Source organism: Scomber scombrus, chromosome 15 (assembly GCF_963691925.1).
Source record: "Scomber scombrus chromosome 15, fScoSco1.1, whole genome shotgun sequence".
Taxonomy (NCBI): Eukaryota; Metazoa; Chordata; class Actinopteri; order Scombriformes; family Scombridae; genus Scomber; species Scomber scombrus.
This window is the reverse complement of record NC_084984.1, coordinates 5,273,897-5,295,875: the sequence shown is the minus strand read 5'-3', so window position 1 is coordinate 5,295,875 and position 21,979 is coordinate 5,273,897. Positions and strand designations below refer to the sequence as shown.

The 21,979-nt window shown below is 38.1% G+C and overlaps 2 protein-coding genes across 2 annotated transcripts; one reads left to right on the top strand and one right to left on the bottom strand.

The window, feature by feature from the left end:
* Positions 1–1,665: 1,665 nt before the first annotated feature.
* Positions 1,666–14,359, bottom strand: morn5 (MORN repeat containing 5). The gene is made up of 5 exons (XM_062435170.1): positions 14,313–14,359; positions 14,021–14,168; positions 11,719–11,830; positions 10,929–11,060; positions 1,666–1,796 (listed from the first exon to the last, which is right to left on the bottom strand). The coding sequence occupies exons 1-5, from the start codon at positions 14,357–14,359 to the stop codon at positions 1,666–1,668; spliced, it is 570 nt and encodes a 189-aa protein (XP_062291154.1).
* Positions 14,360–14,698: 339 nt separating this feature from the next.
* ndufa8 (NADH:ubiquinone oxidoreductase subunit A8) lies at positions 14,699–21,748 on the top strand. The gene is made up of 4 exons (XM_062435116.1): positions 14,699–14,864; positions 16,158–16,321; positions 19,794–19,959; positions 21,276–21,748. Exons 1-4 carry the CDS (start codon positions 14,814–14,816, stop codon positions 21,411–21,413), a joined length of 519 nt encoding a protein of 172 aa, XP_062291100.1. The 5' UTR covers positions 14,699–14,813; the 3' UTR covers positions 21,414–21,748.
* Positions 21,749–21,979: the final 231 nt, after the last annotated feature.

Genomic DNA, 21,979 nt, shown 5'->3' with positions numbered 1-21,979 from the left:
TCTTTCATGCAAGGAGTGAAATGGAGTATTGGTACAAAATTGACAATATGAAACAGACTGGGGTTGTACATAGTAAGATGTGTGTGTGTTTCTGTGTGTGCTGAGTATGTGTGAGTGTGTATGGGTGTGTGTGTGTGTATTGGCAGGGGTAGAGAGTGTGCATCTGTATTTTAGTGCCATGGCCATTGTGTGAAGAACAGGATCCAACAAGACCTCAATGTCCTTGTATTTATTGAGATGGTAAATCCCTGTAAAGCACTTTTTTCCCCTCTGAAATGTTTTTGTTTTGTTAAAAAACATGAAATGAAATGAAACAAAAAGTTTATTTGATAGACTGTGCATCATAAATGTTTTGTGTACTAAAATGCAATAAAATAGAATGTGATAATTTTGTGGTCATTTGGGGTCATTTCTAAGGATGATTTATATAGTAGTGATTCACTTTTACAACATGTGTACCACAAAGAAAACAAGGCAAAAAGATTCAATTAGGCTCAAAGGGAAACTATTTTTCAAATGGCAAAAGTACAAATAAAATAAATAAATACAAAGCAATTGTATTAAGTATGATTTTTTAAAATTATACATATTTTGTTGTGTGGTCACTTCACACATTTTTAGTTCTTTGGTTGTGGCTGCATATACGTATTTGCGCTTAATTTTAAGGATAATTACATTCTAGTGTGTGTGTGTGTGTGTGGGTGTGTGTCTTTGCATTCATGTGTGTATCTGCCACAAAGCAAGAAGGGCACACCATGAGAAAGATTCACTTTGTGATAAGGACGTCTGCCTTTCAAAGACTTCAATTCTTATTCTTATCTTCATCTTTTAACTTGTAATTTTGTTTAGCTGATTGAGGGGCTACTGTACCCAAACAGATCACCTAGAAATTGCTGCTTTTTAAAGAGTGGTCTGATCCTATCCTGGTCCAGTACATGATCCTCACCCAACAGGCACAAATCTTAAATATACCATCTTATTTACTGACATCGCCTGTGAATGTCATACTCCCATATTAATGTTTTAAATATCATCAACTTTATCATCAACTGTATCTTACTATCAGGATCTGAACATCTAAGCAATACAGCCTGAATGTCTTCCTATCAGGGATGAGAACTGAATCCAACATGTGCCTTACCCACTAGAGTGTGAAACACACACCGCATTCGTGTTGAATAAACAGGAATCCAACACAATTTTCTCTGAGAGTGTTGCAAATATTGTTTTGTTGCAGTCAAATCATGTTTAGAAATGTGTGGTTTGATCAGGTTAAAATGCCAGGGTTTTTTCATGGAGAAGCAGTAGTACACTTTTGACCCTGCTGGAAACTGATATTCACTGACATTTAAAAGTAATTCGGCTAAACACATAGACCTAATTTAGAAAGAAACCACATAGGAATTAACGTTTGTGTATATATGCTACCCAGTATGCTTGTAGACATATTGGTGCAGTACACACTCACACAATACGTATTATGGAAATGAAGATGAATGCACAGAAAGGCAGCAGCTACAACTCCTAAAGTAGAGGATATAGAACAAGGAAGATAAGAAGGAAAAGAAATAACATATAACATGTTACATTTAATTTATTAGACCTATATGACAATTCCATAATGCCTCTAAATTAAATACTAACATGTAAAATTATAAAATAGTATTAAACATTTTGGTTACTGGCCTCCTCCAGTCTTCCTGCAACAGATGTGGGGACTTTTTCAGGAGCAACGCCAACAACTTCATCCCATGCTTTTCGACAGGTCCGCACAATCCACTCATGTTCGGAGTCATCTGTTGGAAAATTTTAATCAGAAATTATTGAGACTTTGTGTTAATAATATTGGAAAACTACGTTTGCAGAAAAGTAAATTGTTTTTCCAAACGTTTGACCTACGATCAAATAAGAAAAACTGGGCCTATAAACTGCAGATTGACGTGTAGGATGCACAACAAAGAGCTGCGTTCATTTTGTTGAACTCACTTAAAACGTTTTAATCAAATCTGTAATAACCAGTAGGCTGCATAATTAAACCGCAGGTTATTTTGCGTGTGGAGCTTGTGACAGTGAAGTGCCATTCAAGTCTCGGGTAAATGTGTCAAATCAAGATAAGCCTCACAATTAGGAGAAAATAACTTCTCAGAGCCACTTCAGACACCAATAAATAATAACCCCCAAAAATGGACACCAATTTTTTTGAACCGCAACGACTGCCAGAGGAGCTGATAATAAACCCGTTTTTCATTGTTAAAACTGAAATGAGTAGCTAATTGCGGGGGAAGTGAGCTTTCTCTGGAGCGCGCGCAGCTGCACGCACTTGAGCGGCTCGCGGGCCTCGCCTCCCAGGTTGCACGGGGCTCCATTGTACAGAGGAGCAGGTCTGCGGCTCTCGGACTGATTGTGTGTAATTGCCAGCGGTGGGCGTCAACACTAACAGCCACTTCACGTATAGAACACCCGCCTTTTCTCTTTCTGTCTACCTGCTCTGATCTGGGGGGTCAATTGAATTTATCGGACACGCGGGCAGCTGCAAACATGTAAAGCCACTCTTTGTGACACGTTTGTTAGTGAAAGAAAAAGAAGGTAATTAGTGTGGCCAATACGTGCCTCGTCACTGTCTCACCACGAGACTGACCTCAATAAGCCACAACTCAAAACCGGCCTTAATGATGATGAGATTGAGACATTTTCATATTTTCTGTCATTCTGCCCTCTTGAGGTTGTATAGCAGCGTTTATCTCCGGATTTAAGTCATATGAAATTGGTACCTCAGTTATTTCAGTGCACAGGTGGCTGATTTATTTAGTTAATTCCTTTTTTTGTGTTATTTAACTTACATTGTGATATTGCAGTTTGATTTATAAATAGCCTACAGAAATACATATATAAATCATAATATGTCAATGGTCCTCTCACTAATGTAGAAATACAGGCAACTACCCTCCAAATGTGCCTGTATCATCACTTTTATATTGTAGTGTAGCCCATTAAAGCCTACACAGCCTTGTTTATTGAAGATTTTTTTGGTTGATATCCATGGATGACCTTTGTGCAATGTACACAGGAGAGAGAGTGTGTGGAAGCGATAATGGCACCTTGTTAAAGTCTGTTTATCTTAATCCTTAAAATACACTCAGTGGGAAAAGTGTTTCCTTCCAGCCTGATGGCGGAGAATGGACACACGCACACACACAAACACACACACAAAGGCATAGACATTGGTTTGATTAGCAGAAGAAAATATTTGCTTTCTCGTACTAGTGTGATTGAAGAGATGACTATTCAGCTGGATTTGATGGTAAAACTGAAAAATATTAACAGACACAGGAAGGCTGAGACTGTAAGTGACACCATTAAGACACAAACTCTGAACCTGGTTCACTGACAGCTATGAGGAGACTAACTTAGTGGACGTAGGTACAATATGCAGGGTAATTATATGCTAATATAATCACATTCTGTGGTTTTCTAAATGGAGGCACTACAGTGAAATCAAACTTACCTAAATGTGAAAGCTCAAACAAACATTCAAACATATATATGTACACGTCATCTGTCTCCAATTCACTGCAAAAGGAGCAGCCCTTGGTCTCGTGTCATGATGACATCACAGAAAACAGCAGCGGCTCTGATTTACAGCTTTTAAGGAGGCATACTGATCTTTGCAATTATTAATCCATCTGTCACAGCTCGCAGGATTAACACGTGAATCCTGTTTTATGGTGGATTCTTGTCTCAACGATGTATGAAAAATGAGAGTTTCAGGAAAGGCAGTGCGTTCCACTCCCCAGGGCCCCGGCTGATTTTATCTGTCTGTGAAACACCTCGGCTGGACGGGGACAAAGGGAGGGGCTGCGGTTTGGTCACCAGAGGTGTTTTCCTTGGCAGTGGAATGTTTTCAGTGTGGAACTCTTTCTGTGCCGACTTTCAAAGGGAAGCGGTTATTCCAGAAACAGGAAAGTGCTACAAACAATATGGCAACACATGGCCTCTGCTGGATCTGCTGCTGCTGCCGAGTGTTACTGCCAAGAGAGAATATACACAACTGTGTATATATGTGTGTGTGTGTGTGTGTGTGTGTGTGTGTGTGTGTGTGTGTGTGTGTGTGTGTGTGTGTGTGTATGTGTGTGTGTATGTGTGTGTGTGTTTGTTTTTTTAATAACAACACACTTTAGTCAGTGGAGAAGATTTGATTGTGCAGATGTGGCCTATGTATCCTTTCCTCCTCATTCTTTTTTAAAATTTCAGCTTTATAGAGTAATGCAGTGATTAATTTTGCACCTCCAAACTTAAGCAGCAGCAAACCTCATCAGCTATGACAAATTAAATTATAATTAGGCTATGTGTCTCTGGAAGTTTGGGGGAAAGCTGATAAAAATAGCAATTTTTTGTAGCTTGTATTTAGAACATTTAGTTTGTTGATTATATGATTTGTGTTTCAGATTTAACACTAATCACTTCATTGTGTTGTAGTCTGTCGGCTTGATTTAAGCCGGGCTGGTTTACTGTGACACAGTGAGGTGACAGTGAGTGGAAGCACATGTTTGTTGTAATGCTCTCACATGTCATATAAAAGTCAAACAATTTTGAAAAACAAAGTCAAATCATTAAATAGATCCAAATTAATCTTCTTGAGGTTCTTTTTTATCTGTGTTTATATCAAAGTATTAAAAGGTTGCTAAAATGTTTCACATGGGATTTTAACTGTCTGAATGTAGTAGTCCTTCCATTATTCTGTGGTGAAAAACACACCTGTTCTACCAGAATTGAGGCTTTGTGAAAACAAATTAAAGATAATTGCCCAAAGATATTTGTTTACACAAACAAAATGATGTTGTCATATTCTTCTTTTCAGATTCCTTGGTTTACCCATCAAGTAAGAGATGATCTGAAGAGATGGAAACAAACTCCAGGGTTATACCATGTAACTAATTTCTATGGTAGTAAGGAAAGGTTAGCAGTTCATGAAGAAAGTTGGGAAAAACATCTGTCAGGAACAAAAACTGTGATCCCTGAAGGTTCTTTCACCACCTGCAGTCTCTCATCAATGACACATCCTGTACAGTCACAGAGACAGTGACAACACACTTTCTTTGCATCTTTTTAGCCATGTAGGAGCTGACTTTGTATCCAAATGGCTCCTGCTCATCCTGTTCCTTTTACTGGCTTGTTTTGTCTCAAGGTACTCAGACCAAAAAGATATATAATTCCTTCTACTTCTAAACATATTGTTCATAAAGTCTACTGAGAATAGTTTTTTTTTTCAAGTCTCTAAATAGGCGGCTAAAGTCAACGTCAGTCCAGTTAGTTCGTGCTGACGTGACAGTAAAAGGAAGCATTTGTCATCATATATTGGTTGAAATGACTGGTGCCTTTTGCTGGCAGAGTAATTTTGGTCTACACCCACCGACAACTCCTAGTCCTTGACCAAAACCAATGAATAAGTACAATTTGCTAAGTATTTTTGCAGGACTAGCTGAGAGAACAAATTAGTTATTATTATCAGGATCAGTCACAGCCTTTTACTGTACGTACTGGTTTCTGCAAATCCATTTATATTTTGGGAGAAGTTTGTGGTCTACAGTCTTGCTCATGGATACTATGACATGTGGACAGGAGGAACCAGGGACCAAAACACCCTGCAATTAAACGCTGAGATGTAGCTTTACCACCTGAGCTACTGACAGCCCTCACTGAGTCAGAGACACGAATGTCAAGTAATTCAAAGTAATTAATTTTGGCAGAAAATGTTCTGCTATTGAATGGAGCTCTCATGGAATATGAGCAGTAATGATAAATCTGCTGGTAAAATGAACCATAATCTGACACATAAATTAATATTACATTTTAGTTAAATTAACAATACCAGCAATAAAGTGTAAAAGTGAGAAATGTCAGGCTATAATGGCTGAGCTACATGAATATGATTAGTCAGCTGGTAGCCAAGCAGCTGATGTATGAGCCACTAATGATGAAGCATGAAAGAGACAGCTGATGCCAATCACCTACAATGCACAACTTCAGTGCTCTCTCTTAACTAACGCTACGCTTAATTAAAGTCCCCTTCCACGTTTATTTTTTGTGTTCCATCAGTTGCAAATCTATTCTGCAGCATGACAAAGACCCCAAACATACAGCCAGTCATAGAACTATCTTCAGTGACAAGATGCAACCGATTGTTTGGCCCCCACAGAGATATCAACATCATCAAGTCAGTCTGGGAATACACAAAGAGACAGAAGCTGCTGAGACAACCTAAACCCACAGAAGAACTGTGTGTTCTCCAAGATGCTTGGAACAACCAACCTGCCAAGGACCTTGAAAAACTTTGTTCAAGTGTAAAGAGGAGAACTGGTGCTGTTTTAAAGGCAACGCCTGATCACAGAAAATTTATGAGGTTGGCCTTTAAGGATGATTCATAACATTGCAACTAGTTTTAAAGCAAGGTGGGGTCGAGTGTGTAGCTTACACAAGTGTGATGTGGAAATGCTGGACTTTCCAGTGAAGTGAGTGTCCAGCAGTTAAACTTTTCAAATATTTGAATATTCATACATTCTCAATGAGGGAAAAGGAGTATTTTCATCTTATAACATGCATGGAGGGGATATTTAATATTATAAATGATTAGACTTATGCTTAATAAAGTAGATGGAAGTACTGTATATGTAGACACAGGATCAGGATTGTCTGTTGAGAATTAGCGTGCAGAGCAGACAGAGTGTATCAGGGCTGTCAGAGCTTATTTTGATCCCTCTTGAGTTGTTTTGTGTCCAAACCACAGAGCCATCTGCAACCCTCCATTTCCTCTATCATTCTACATTTCTACATGGTGTACCAGTATTCTTTACATATCCCTGCATGCAATATAGTATTACGGGTATATCAGCAGCTCCTTGATGACAAGAAATCAGTTCAACTCCCAAAATAATCCATAACCTCTTGGGGAATATTAGCAACAGATCCTATTGTTTTGCTGTTTGGCACTATGCCAGGAAGGACTGTTTGTCCAAGTTAGCAACAGTATCTAAGGAGGGCAGGACTTTGCTATAGGTCGATTTTAACCACTAAGAAAAGTTTATTTCCTAGCAACGATATTTAGTTTCTAGGGGTTAAGACTTGAATCATCTGCAGTTTAAAACAGTTCCATACGCATTTTTTGCAACTTTTCTAGATATAAGATCTTCCTTGTCTTACATCCACTAGTTGTAAAGGCTACATGGGGAGCTCCTTCCTCTTTCTTTGCCGCAGCAAACGCCAAGAACGCCCCTGCTGGGAGGGTGGTTCTTCCCTGTGTCCCATCATTGTCGCAGTCCTCATCCTGGGCGGAAACCATGGCGCAATAAATCCTGTCTTTACACCCACTCTGACAAATGTGCCTTCACCTCCCAGGGTTGAAAAATAAATCCATACAGGATACAGGAGCATTCTTCTCAAGAAGTGTATACCAAGACAAGAAGTAAAGGAGGCATAAATAGTGTATATAATATATAAAACAGGACACATATACATATACACACATCCCTCCATATACGTACACAGGAACAGCACACATCAATTAAATAGTTCCTGTTTGACTCCATATTTATCTAAATCAAAACAGTCAGAGTATTGTTGGAAAGTGTTCAGTTCCTCTTCTTTTTCATCTCAACTTCCAAAAAAAATCTTTCCTTCTCATCCTCTCTTGTTCGCTTCCTCTCTATCTCTCTCTCTGTCATTCCACTGATCAATACCAGAACTGTAATGATGATGAACAACCCGCATCAAGGAAAAAAAAAAATCGCAAAACATATTTTTGTCCTCCTACACATGCTGATGACATCTGGCGAGGATGTGGATCTTCTGTTCTGTTTCCTTCTGTCTCTACACATATGTAAATAAGATTTGTGTGCTTGTGGAACTAATCTGTATTATGTTGCAACTTGCAAGTAGCTCATCGAAGTACAAAATAGAAATATTCTTTCCAAATATTCATTTCTACCTTAGGGAGAGTGTGAGTCATACCTTAACCTCTTCCAGAAATCATATGTTGACACGTGCATGTGTTTGTAATGTGAAAAAAAATCACGCAAAATTAACATTCAGAAAACTGATTGAGGACTCGTCAGATGAGAATCTGGACGTTTTGAAGCTGGGCTGTGAGTGATGTCTTTAAAGATGGCAGAATACCAAAATACTGTCTCATTTGAGAGTTTCCTGCATTTCTATAATTAAAAGGCAAGGCTACAATAGTTTTGCAAGATTTTACGTCTCCATTTCTATGTATTTGTGATTAAAGCTGTAAAGCACATGTCCAACAGAGCCTACAGCCATGCTATCTTGGGAGTAGCGGTGCTTTCAGGTAATGCAAACACTAGAATGGCAACATGTTCACAATGTTATCATGCTGGTGTTTTGCGGGTATCATTTTTACCATCTTCACCTTAATTTAGTGTGTTAACATGCTAACATTTGCAAATTAGCAGTAAACAAAAAGTACAGCTGAAACTGATGGGAGTGTCATCAGTTTTACAACTTTCAGGTCAAAAAACTAAGTATTGGAAAAAATGAAATGTTGACCTGCTGGTTGTGCTGGATGAAAAGTCGAGGGATAACCGAAGTTATCAGAATTCATCCAGAGATAAACTTGAATGTATGTATAAGAGTTCATTGTAATACATTCAATAATTGTGAAAACATAGCACTAAAATCGTAAAATTTCAAGTCAAGGGGATCATCAAAGTCAGTCAGCAAGTAATCTCATCATATTTAGGCCATTGGATTGGATCAGATATTGAAAATGAGTTTTTCAAAAGAAACAAGGTATTCTGAAATTCAATTAGATGACGAAATCCAATCTTGGTTTTAATATGGATCAAACTTTCCATATGCATTGATGCGTAGGATTCGGTTGTCTTTGATCCAAAAAGTCAGGATTATCCTGATAGGAACAATATGTAATAACATTTTTTTTTTAAAAGGTAAAATAATACAATATTTATATCATGTAGTATATCTATATTTTGCACATGATTTATTTAATTGTTAAAATGATTAAGTAAATGAAGCAGATATTAGGCTATTTATACTTCGTCTTTTTAAATAAAAACACTGTGTGATCGCACGCTGGCTATTCTGCCTGTTGTTCTTTATGGCTTCTAGCCTACATAGTGATAAACTGTATAGTCCCATTTAGAGTGACTGGTTATCCAGATTTGGTAATCTTGAAAAGTTTGTATCTGGATAAGGATGCTTCAATCCAATGTTGCTTTGAAAAAGTAAAATGGCTTACCTGATCCTGGACAGCAAAACACAGGATTTTCTAAATCCTATCCTATCCATCCTGATCCACATTAAACTTTTTTGGAAAAAAAGGGCTCAGGGGACAATGAATGTCCCAGTCCATCCAATAGTTTTTGAAATATTTAAGTCTGGACCAAAGAGGTGGACCAACAGGCATTCCAAGAGCCACGATGCTAGCATGGATAAAAATGGTAATGTCGAACACCTTAATGCACAGAAATAAAACCGCTTTTAGCCCTAGTGAAATGTATTTAGAAACGACTGTGTTTGAAAGCTTCTGCTGTCTATATCTGCAGACACAGAAAATAAAATTCATAACCTGCTGCCTAATTTAAAGTATTGTCTTGTGATGTAAAATCATGGTGTACAGACATGACGAGCAGCGGATGTCAGACTTTGGGAATTCCTTTCTGGGCACCTGACAGAGTGCATTCACTTCAAAATCAGGAGCTCCAATACGGGCACCCATTCAGTGGAAAAATGTGTCTTGAATTTTCCACATTTGACCAAAAAAAAAAAAGCCTTTGAAATGACTGCAATAGCCCATAGAGACATGCTTATCAGATGACTTGTAGCAATAATCTGCCATCAGAAAATCCAGGGATAATGCATTTAACATCACCCCATAGATTCAGTGTTATCAAATCCTTCCCATATGGCCACACTGTTTGCTTTCTTCACCATGTTTCAAAGCAGTCGTCAGTAAGAGTTTGTCTATGTGACCTTTTCTCAGTAAAAAGGAGTTTGTTGGAAAGTAGACATCGTTTTATACACAACTATTATCTTGTATGACAAGGCAGCAATGACTTCCGAAATACTAGCTTTTAACTCAAGAAAAATATTAATGGATGTATAGCCTTGAATGGACATTTCCTTAAATAAATACAGTCTATACTAAGGAAGTGTGCATCACTTGTGTATGTATTAAAAAAGCCTTGTTCCTTTTCATCTTTGTATTTACCACTTTCTTGAAACACTGCAACAATCATCAGCTTCACTATAGGTCCTATTTTGAGGTCTTTGTAAACACACTAAAGAAAGTGATGCCAAAGATATTTTAAATCAATAGCAAAATGATAACAGGAATTGATGCTATTCCTGTTAATGATCAATTACGGAAACATATGTTGCTGCGTAGTCAAGTTATTATATAAATGCAGTTAATATACAGCAATCTGTCACTGACAAGGTGCTTCATTGGGCATAACAACTATGTAAACTTAATATGAAATGGAAATTTGTGTTTGCTCTTGACTTTCATCTTTCTACTTTACCTTGGCACAACAGGCAAAGATGTCTGAATATTACTCACCACTCAAATGTAGCCAATTTGGCATCAAATGAGTGGAAAAAATTAGCAATAACTAGAGAGATGTAAACAGCTAGGGAAAGACAAGAGATTTTATAATGATTAATATTCATTGGCATTATATATTAATTGAATGTACTTAATTGTTTCCCAGAGACTGTGGCACTGGCTAATTGTGTACTATACTGTTACGGGTAAGTTCATTTATAATAGTAGCAAAGGTTTATTATTACATTTACACTGTTAGAAGAAGTCCCATGTGAGTCATAAACATACACAATCACCTTTGGTGTCATAGGGCAACAACAGTGATAATAAAGGATATTTCCTGTCTCACCTGCATTCCTGAGGAATCTGCCCAAGTAGGAAGTGATGACCCTGGTGGCGGGGTCATAGAAACCGTCTCCACAATCGTAACACCCATCAGGAATGACACGTGGAGGATGCAGATCGGTTAGCTGAGATTCTCCTGCACGAGTAAAATTCATATGGAGGTTTATGCTTACTAACATTATAACTCACAGACCTCACAGAATTAGAGGCTGGATTATTGGCTCAGTGAATAAGAAACCACATCAAGAAGATTTTGTGTCCAAATCTCAGCCTATTCTCACGGCTTCCACCTAACGTTTCCCCACTTCATGAGTATCAGGTGGACTGGAAACTTAACTGTTCATCTGTTTGTTCATCTGGTGATTAATATAGAGCGTGACTCTGTAAACAGTATAACTAAATCATCTGAAGCAGCTAAATGGAATTCAGCCATCTTTCATTTTATTATTTACACCTGTGCTTTTCCTATTGTAATGAGTCAAAATGTCTTCTGGCATATGAGTGAATATTTAGTTTTAGTTTTTAGTTTTTTTTAGTAGTTTTATTGTCATTATATTGAGAGTCAGACAATAATATAATGAAATTTAGTTAGCACTCCCTGAGCCATAAGAACATTTAAGACAATAAAAAACAACTCAAGACATAAACAAAACATTAACAATCTGTAAGAGCAATAAAGTGCAATATTCAATATAAAAAGGTGCAAACACAGCAAACAGTAGCAATTCTTTTTGTAACAGTAGGCCACATTCAGTTAGTGTGAGTGAGTGGGGAGCAGATATAAGAGTGTGAACCTGCAGGTCTGAGTCCATTGCACCTCTCAGTGTAGAAACGCCTGTCATAACCGTCGCAGTAGTCCCAGTCCGTCTCCTGGTATTGCAGACCATCAGCAAAGGTGAACGATCCCTTTTTAGGAAGCACAATAAACAACCCAATAAATTATCTTCATTCTTCATGGTTAATTCACCTATATATAAAAAACTGTCATAATTACCTAAATGGTGCCATGCAGATAGTTTTTATGCCCCAAAAGTTTGTGGTACTGCCTCAGTAAATTTATGGTCCTCGAAACACTAAGAAAATGATATTTGAAAAGCTTAACAGCAATGTGTTTTCCCAGAAACTATGTCCCTGTTACTTAAAATATCCACAGACTTCACTATTGACTCACTGTTTTCATTGGGACTTCTTTTTTTTGTTAGAAAGTAGTTCCAGAAAAAACTGTTGAAAGCTAGGTCCAGGGGTTATCCTACATACCCCAGACATGGTTTCTGGAAACACAAGTTGCTGCTGAGGTTTTCAAATGTCACTTTTAAGTGCTTTAAGCACCACAAAAGAATTTTAATTCTCCTCCATTGTCTCTGGCTTTAGGCAAAAAATCTCAGAGATGGATATCTTAAAAACCTCAGCCGATAAAACCAAAGTATCAGCATGGATATACATCACTGGGCTGAAAGTGGAAAAATATGTCTTTTGGTATTTTGGGTGAACCCACACACTCGAAACGTGTGTGCATGTGTTGCAAGTGCATGTTTTATTTGAGGAATGATACAATAGATTTTGAAAAATAAATATACACTGTTCAGTAATTTTGCATATTGGAAGCATAACAATGTTTGCAAGTCAAAGTCAACAATATCCTTTGCTATGATTTAATAACATTAAAATTTTTAAGGAGAGTGTATGTTTGCTGACGGATCGAATACAAATACATCATCAATCCATCCTAAGAGAATCAGACACATGCAAATTAGAGTAAATTCACAATAATAGATTACAATAAGTGAGATTACACGTGCTAGATTTAGTTTTATCTTCTCTGTAGACCATTTTCACAGTACATATTTAGGGTAACCACTGCAGAAGAGGTACAGGTGTAACTAATAACATTACAGGCCACTTAAGTGTACCATTAAGTCATGTCTGTATGCACAGTACCAGGGTCCTGGAGCCCCTATGGAATGCAGTCTTGATTAAAGTTATTGATTACACCTGTGCTTTCCCTGCTATGACACGTTAAAATGCCAGCAGTGGAGAGGGTCTGTGCACCATACAAAAGTATAGGTTACTGTGAATTTTACGTTAACTATCAACTTTATTTGAACGCATTTTTAATTAAGTTTAAGACACATATTGTAGTACTTCCAGTGATATTTGCACTGAAACAGATTTCTTATATAACATTTGTATTACTGTAATTAAATACATTGTAAATCTTTCAACCCAACATTGCCACTTTTTAGCTTGTTTCAATTTGTTTTGTGTATCATAGAAAGTGTGGAATCTATAAAGTAAGGTGTATTTCACAAGAAAAATGCAAACATTGTGAACTTTCACTGCAGAACTTTTCCTAGTACAAAATGCTTTTACCACCTGGGGAATCAAGGTTGAGAGCCATTCTTTGAAGGAGGGTGTGGGGGGGTTATTGCACAATGAGCTAGGCTACCAGATAAAATTTCAAGAGTTTGAATTTCAAATAGTTTATCGGACAGTTTAGACCAGTTTTGAATTGAAGCAGGTTTTCTTGGTCTGACATGCATGCAGGTGCAGTGTAGTCTTGGCCAAAGTTAGTCATGGTTCAGTACCGCTATCATTTCAAATGAACCGCAACTGAAATGATGATGATAATTGGAGTGATCGCTGTTGTGGCAAAAGCCCGTGGAAGATTGCATCAGAGCAGGAGAGGGACTTTATCTTCATGCAGGAAAAAAGGAGAGAAACCTAATAACTACGACAATAATGGTAAGTGATTGCTAAAAGGGACCAGATGTAATAACGACTATAACCAATGTGAAACACATATGTGTACATGTGGATGCATAGAGTCTGACATGCATGCTGGGAGACACACACAGACACACGTATCAGATCATGGTCACTTTTGGGTACAATGCATAGACTTACATTCATTTCATGGAGACTTTCCCCAACCTTAACCATAACCACTAAGTTACTAGGCTAACCCTAACACTTACCCTAACCTTAACATTTGAGCCAAAAATCACAGCTTTTGTACCTAGTTGGACGAGTGGTCCCCAATTAACGGTCTAAGTCTGAAATTACAGACTACAAACACACACACTCACAATGCCTCACCTGTTTAGCTATGCCGTTTTCCCAGGTGGCCTCATATTTACTTCCATTTGGAAAGTGTAGCACTCCTTTGCCATGAAACATCCCTTCTTTCATCTCTCCCACATACTTGCTCTGTGTGGGAAAGGTGTACTCTCCTCTTCCCTCCATCCTGAGGGTGAGAAGAGATAGTCTCACAGTGGGTTGTGAACATTTTCCTCTCTCTCAGTAACCAGCTTAACTGACTGTGGTTTTATTCATTTGGTTGTGTTGTTTTTAGGGTTATAAAAAGAAAGATATAGCCTAATTACGTTACCTGTCATTTTTTATATCACCTTTGTAACTGCTTCCAGTGAGCTCCATCGAGTTGCTGCGTCCTGTCCTTTTAAAGTGAACAAACTGGTATAAAAAGTATAAATGTAACACCGTCTGGCAGGAACAGCTCAGCCATCAACTGTGTCGTTACCATGGCAACGCGAGTACAGAGCTCGATAGCTTAAACTTTTCAGGTCGAAGAGCAAATTGCTCGTTTGTCTCTGCGTTATAATTGTTAAACAATTTCAAAACAAAGCCATAAAAAATACTGAAAAAACTACTATAAACAATATTGATCCAACTTGTAATTATCTTCCTTTATAGCTCTTCAAGTGCGCATGCGCATCACGGGAGCTGTTGTTTTCGTCGCTCTCCTGATGGCGTCATCAGACTGACCTTCTCAGTCTCAGCGGCCCCGTCGCTCGTCCTGGATCCAGACGAGACGAGGACCTTGAATTAGATTTTCTGCCATTTGTTGTATTACAGACAGATACACGTAACCATGCCCACTACGGTGGATGTTCCTTCTTTGCAGGAGCTGAATGTGGAAGACGTGAGTAGCTGTGGACATATGTGTGGCTTGAATGAAAATAATAGAAACACGGATCATGCTAAAGGCTAAAGCTAGCCGCTATATCGTTCAAGATATGGCACGTAGCTTTCAACTTTTTTACTGTCGTTACCAGCCTTCACAAGGGTAAAAGTTAGCTATACAATATAAATACATAATATATTCTCCAGTGGCTGTTTCTGGGAGAAAATAGCCACCGTGGCAACATTAGTAAGCGTTAGAGTAATCAAAATACATCTTCATGGCGTTATCAATACAGGTTATAGCGACCATTATCTCTATGGAAAGTTGTGTCGCATTCTTGTGTGTCCTCATAATCTTTTTAACGGATCCCTGTGATAGCAGAAGTATTACAATCCTCTGATCGGCATATATTAGCAATGTTATGTTGCTCATTGGACTTGTCCTTGGAAGTCAGGTGTCAGCTGGCAGCAGCTTGTTTTTCCCTAATATTAAATATGGGAGTATCAATGATCTTATAAACCGTATGTGGGCAGGTGATAGTTTCTTTTAAGTTCAATAGTTCGATTAATTGTCACAGTATTACCGTGTTATGCACAATGTCCTTAACTTATCACCTCTAACTCCATTCTGTTGTGTTCTTTTATAGCTGAGGTATAACTGGTTATAGTATTGCAGAGGAATAATAGTTGTTTAACCATAAAGATATTTAGATGTGAAGAAATATACTTTAGTTTATTCACATTCTCAGCATTAAATATAGAGTGTAAGTATAAGAATTGCAAAGCATTTGCATCACTTCTGTGGTGAAGGGACCTTTAGAGATCAGACCTGCTGTGCAGTATATCCTTTCTTCTGAAATGCAAACACCTAGAAACATGTAATACACAAGTCAGAAGATATAACTCAAAGGCTGTATATGACCACTTTTTTCTATAAGAGCTAGCCTAGCCATTTCCAGCTGCTCTGTTAATCTACACTGAAACGTGTAGTGTTATTAAGTGAAGTTTGTTTATTATAGGACCTGTCATAAAGAGCCTCTAAAGGGTAAAACTGCTAAAAAATAATCCCATAAAAATATTAAAAATAAACCATAAAAACGGTTGTTGTTTTTTTTTTTAAACAATAAAATATAAGACCTTAAAAACACACCAAATTACAAACACTAGAAAGCACAATGTGAGACAAAGGCCAGTTTAAATACATTAGTCTTCAGTCGCCTTTTAAAGGTGTCAACAGTGACTACATAAACAGTTTACCTCAAAATATAAATATATGTTTTTACGAGTCTCTTTGTTATCCATGTCCGTCCAGATCAATGTGTCATCTGCAGTGCTGAAGGCTGCTGCCCACCATTTTGGCTCCCAGTGTGACAAACCTAACAAGGAGTTCATGCTCTGCCGCTGGGAGGAGAAGGACCCGAGGAAATGTCTAGAAGAAGGGAGGAAAGTCAACGAGTGTGCCCTCAACTTCTTCAGGTAAAGCACAACAGGGTTTTCAAAGTCTTTGGTGCCATATACTTTTGGATTTACTTAGACACCACTTCTCAAACAATCATCTAAGAAGGTCTTTTTTTTAATAGATTCAGTACAGAAAAGAGTTAAAAAGACTGATGTGTAGGCAATGTTGATACGAAGCAGGAGATGTTCTCATGTTATTTAACAGAGTGAAATCAAATTGATCTAAATGGAGTGAGTTTTCAACCCTTATATTTTTACACACCATGGTGTTGCATGGTGAGTCTTTTCATCGTGCATATATCATCTTTCAGAGATGATGGCTGCCACACTTGTGTCATCTGCAAAACTGAACAGTTTACTTGTGGTCAGAGAGGGATTGAAGATGTGGAGCCAGCTGGAGGGTGCAGTGTTTGAGTCAAACCATGGTTTAAAAGTGGTTTGTGGTCAGTTTTTGAATTTTATCCTCTGTGATGGATGTGGATAGAAAATGTACTCAGAGGTTGAATATACTGCTGTTTTCGGAGGTTACCATGATTTCCATTCTGTTGGCTTTTGTCAGAAGTAGGATGTAGATGCCAGTGTTCCCCTTGTCAAGTAGAATAATTTGCAATTCAAAACTAAAGGAGTAAAGTAAAAGAAGGTTGCACTTATGTTCCAGTGCACTGTCTGGGAGGAATGTCAGCAAACAGATTAAATTAAGAAGAGTGATGATAACTTGGTGATTGTAGTCATACCATAAACCTAGGAGAGACTGCTTCGACTGAGTGCACTGAACCATGAGTAGTAAACAGTTGTAGTTGGATGAGATGATTTTCTCTTCTTTTAGGTTAGGCTGAAATTATTTATTTTGGAAACAGTTTTCATGTTTTTGTCAATGTGAAGGAGAAAAAAAGCACCAAAATACACATAAAAAAAGAAACATTAAAGGAAGGTTAAGACATTTTTCACATATATATATATATACAAGAATAAAACCCTGCTCATTGGGGTAGGCTGTCGATGGGACCAGACTTACACAAGTGTGAGTTTGTGATGGTTTAGAACATCTCTGTGCACTTTTTTCAATTTCAATTTTCAAGAATGCCAACAACAGGATTGGTCTAATAAGCAGCAACACAGAGCTATCAGAACGCTTTGCTCTCACACGCGCTGTATTGACAGTCACATAAACACACACGCGCGCAGACACTCTAGAACACACTCGTGCTTGCTCCCTGCAGATTCCGTGAGATTGTTTATAATTTGCGGGCGTCAGGGAGCCGCTATCAATATGCGGGACACTCCCGAAACTTCCGGGAGAGTTGGGATGTCTGCACTAAAGCAATAACTAGTGCTATATGGGGTAATTGTAGCACCAGAGATGCTACTGTTAGGATACAGTTAGGACACTGTTAGGACAGTTAAGGCACTTAATTGTTCAGTGATTGCTATGCAGTGCGGTGCGCCGCTGCTGAATGTACATAGGGGAAACACTGGCTATGGACATGGCTGTTTTAATTTAGTTTTTGTTTTATTGTGAACTTGAATATCATCTAATATGAAGAGTGCACACTGCAGTTACAAAAGGGTCACTAGATGATTCTTTTGTTTACTGTATCTGTATCTGATTTTAAATATCTTGGCATCATTTTGGATTGCAATTTAACTTAAAGTCAAAAAGGTGGCTAATACCATTAAATTTAACGTGGCTAACTTTAGACATGTGAGGCCGTACCTGACCACAGAGGCTGCCACACTTTTTATGCGTGCTATGATCTTCTCTCACATCTCATACTGTTACACAAGCTGGTCCCAAGCAAGTACAACAACTCTGAAACCAATAGAGACCATCTATAAGCAGACCTTAAAAACACTAGACCAGAAACCTATCAACTATCATCACTGCCATATACAAACAAAATATAACTTATTTAAATTTGACAACTTCTTACAGTTTTTGGATGCCTGTCTCATATTTAAAATACTACATGGGCTAGCACCTCCCCCTCTGAGTGAGTTCATAGAGCTGAAGAGCAGCAGTGGCAGAGCAACCAGGGCAGTCACCAGGGGAGACTGTATTATACAGTATAGGCGCAGTACGTTTGGACAGACAGTCTTCTCAGTACGCACCTCAAACAATGGATTACTCTCCCTACTGATGTAAGAAACTTAAGAGATGTTCATTTTTGACTTTTCTTTTTATTTATAATTTTTTCTTTCTTTCTGTCCTGACCTGACAAGGGACAACAGATGAAAACTAGCTATTTTAGCTAATTCCGGTGCATTTACATTTTTATTTGAAATGTTCATTAATATACACTGTCCCTTTTTAAATAAACTAAACTAAACTAAACTCATTACAGTAAGTTTCCAATTGACTGTTGAAACAAGTTATTGTTACATTATATTGTTAATAAATTATTTAATTTTGACAGTAAGGTCTTATTGTGGTATATTGCAAACAACTGATGGAGATTATATCACTCATGACTAGTCTAAAAATGGCATAGGCATCTGTGCTAAAAGGACCCAAAATAAAATCGAATCGAGGATTTGGAGAATCGTGACACCCCTAATACTTTTACATATTCCAGTGCAGTTGACTTATATTCATAAATGTTTTCAGTATTTTTATGGCCATTGAATAATCCTATCTTTTTCTTCTCCAGATTCTCAACAACCATTTGTTATCTTGAAATAAATAAGAATAAATCATCAACTAGTGGTGACCAAAGTAGAACACCTTCATGTCACATACCTGCTTTACTTTCTCAAATCATTGGTTGTAAAAAAGGCTGTTAATGTTAAAATGTCTTAACTATGGAGTCTATTGTGTCTTTAAAACTGCAAATGGAGGCTATTTGAGGAAGTGGTCTGGGGTTTTTCACTTTAACTGCTGTGTCTGTGTTTACTGAAGGTTTTAGACAGAGCCTTGGTCATACCCTGATGCCCATGCAGTAACTAAGGTGCTTTTGTGTGTTTTTCTGTGTGCATGTCCCTCAAACTTGTATTTATGGTTCTCAAAAAACACATGACCTCCAATTCAAAACCAGAAACAAACAACCAGCAGTAGTCTGGCCCAAAGATAAACTGAGAGTTATTATGAAAGACCAATACTTGTAATTGTTATAATGAGGAGCGATTTCAGGAAAGTTGTAATTGCACCCGGGACCTGGTTTGATTCTTAGGTGCTTCTTGCAACTTCCAGCCATCGTTAGGAGCATTGTTAAGTTAAGAAATTCTCCAGAAATTTTGAGAAAACTGGCTAGTCATGAACCATAATTGGATGAAAGGTCCTAATGTGGTTTTGAGTCAGAATCTTTAATTAAAGCAGTTCTGACACAAAAGATGAACTATGAGTCATTATGAGTCATCTCTTTAAACATATTTTCATGCATTTTAAGGGAAAAGCACAATCTCATGCACGGCAACTGGGTCTTCTGGAATAAATTAATCCTACTTTTGCATAGTTGACCATGACTCAAATCTCTGTTTATACTGTGCTTTCTAGGCAAATCAAGGGGAACTGTGCCGAGTCCTTCACGGAGTACTGGACCTGTCTGGATTATACGAACTTGCAAGAACTGCGCTACTGCCGTAAGCAGCAGCAATCCTTCGACAGCTGCGTCCTTGATAAGCTGGGATGGGAGAGACCTGAGCTGGGAGACCTGTCTAAGGTGAGACTTGTGAGGGATTGACTATGCGTTCACAATGTGAGCAGCTCTGTTGATGGGCTCTATTCTTGCTGATTGTAGGCTGTGCAAGAGGCTCTGATTGCATCTGCATAGCATTCATACAGTTTTGAGCAGGCAAATCATGTACTTTTTGCTGCTTTGGTTTGTCATAAAATTGCCATTTTTAGAGGCTTGCATAACTCGCTGGCAAAAACTAATTTACTAATTAGGTAGCAACAGTCAAAACAACACCGAAAACGGATTGTGACAATTGCTCTCTGGACTTTTATTTCTGTAATTTTCAAAACGGCACTTGCTCAAAGCTGGAAATCTTTGAATGGCTGTAATCAACTCTGGCTATTTTGCACTTGCCAGGCAGAACTATTGTTCATTGAATCAAATCATATGAGCAGGGAAACAAAAGGACAGAAATCTGACATCTGATTACTATGAAAAGTGTCCAGGTTGACCGTCCATACACTTGGTTGAGTTTCTGTGGTTGCTCAGCTGTATAACAAATGAAGACTGTTAATTATGTTAGAAATTGTGAGACCTTTGGAACAAGGCTCAGAAAGAAAGAGAGAAACCCATTTAGGCTGGAAAATGTCTAGTCTTGGAGAAAGAAGAAAGAGCAAGTCAGTGACAGAGTAAAGGAGAGAGGGGTAAGATGTGACCCAGAAGTCATACAGAAAGTGTGAAGAAGGGAAGGAGCAGGAAAGAAGATAAGGGATGAGGTGACTAAAGAAGAGCTGTGGGGGGGGCATAAATCATGATGTGAAGATCTGCAAGGGGGTTGAGGAGAACAGAGGAAATGCTCTTTTAAGATTTCAGCAGTTTAGGGAAGAACCCGTGTACTTCAACCTCTGTGGTGCATAACTAGAGTTTCATTCCAAAAACCAATTACACACTTTTTTTTATTGATTTGATAGCTTTTTGGCTTTTTAAGAATTGCTCTCCAATTGAAAAAGTCTGTTTGCACATCATTTGATTGTCTGGTGTTACCAGACTCCAAACTGTTTATTTTTTACTGTCGATTACAAAATTGTTACAATATATCTAAAGTATTTATTGTGTTTCAAGTCATTTACATGAATTAATTTCAAGAAGAATCAAATCAAGCCCTTTCAAACATTGCATCACTGAACTTGCGAATGTCCATCAAAAGTTCCATTCTTGCGCACATAATTTGAAAATGTGAATGACCACTGGTTAAAAAGTCATGTATTTTTTACACCATATAGCACTAGCCATTGCATCAAAGAAAATGTGTTTACACTGTCTGACAAGTCATAGCATGTATTTTTGTTGTCTTTTGTTAGGTGACCAAAGTGGCAACCTCGCGGGCCCTCCCTGAGAACCCCTACCACTCTCGCCCACGTCCTGAGCCCAACATGTCCGTTGAGGGTAAACTGGAGCCTTCCAAACACGGCAGCAGGTTATTCTTCTGGAACTGGTGAGGCAGCTCCAGAAAAGTCAGCCACCTTCCAAAGCCATGGGCTCTGTCCAATAACAGCCAGACTACACGTTACCAATTGTGCATTAAAGATGCTGGTTTTAGTTCCTTTATCAGTGTACGGTACGAGGGGTTGCTTTTGGACAGGGCTCATGTCTCTTGAGCAGCTGTACCTTCAGCATCATCAAACATTGTGATTAAGGAAGGAAGGATGGATGATTGTGTGAACCATGTCCATGAATCCAAACTTCTCTCCTGAGTACTTCTGTAAATTAAATGAGTGAACAAATGCAACATACTGTTATTATTGTTGTCAAATAAAAAAGAGATACATTATAATATCTGTTGGGTTTTTTTGTTATTAACTACACACTTACTAATAAGTAACTATTAAGAATTAGTTGTCATTTGACAGGATTAAATGTTTAAAAAAAACAATCTATGATGCCAGACAAAGTCCCTTCAGTATTTGCAAATTGTAGGTAATGCCACAATGTTTGCACATCTGTGTTTTGTCAGAGTGTGTATTGTCAGACTGATGGAGGGTTGAGGTTGGAGGTCAAGGTTAAG

What these genes read in the sequence shown, in the direction of transcription:
- morn5 (XM_062435170.1), bottom strand. Translation starts at nt 14,359, where the DNA reads ATGGAGCTCACTGGAAGCAGTTACAAAGGTGATATAAAAAATGACAG. An exon ending in CAATGGACTCAGACCTGCAG is followed by an intron (nt 11,061 to 11,718) that starts GTTCACACTCTT and finishes TTACTCGTGCAG; the next exon opens with GAGAATCTCAGCTAACCGAT. An exon ending in CAGATTCCTCAGGAATGCAG is followed by an intron (nt 1,797 to 10,928) that starts GTGAGACAGGAA and finishes ATTTTCCAACAG; the next exon opens with ATGACTCCGAACATGAGTGG.
- ndufa8 (XM_062435116.1), top strand. Translation starts at nt 14,814, where the DNA reads ATGCCCACTACGGTGGATGTTCCTTCTTTGCAGGAGCTGAATGTGGAA. An exon ending in AGGAGCTGAATGTGGAAGAC is followed by an intron (nt 14,865 to 16,157) that starts GTGAGTAGCTGT and finishes ATGTCCGTCCAG; the next exon opens with ATCAATGTGTCATCTGCAGT. An exon ending in AGCTGGGAGACCTGTCTAAG is followed by an intron (nt 19,960 to 21,275) that starts GTGAGACTTGTG and finishes GTCTTTTGTTAG; the next exon opens with GTGACCAAAGTGGCAACCTC.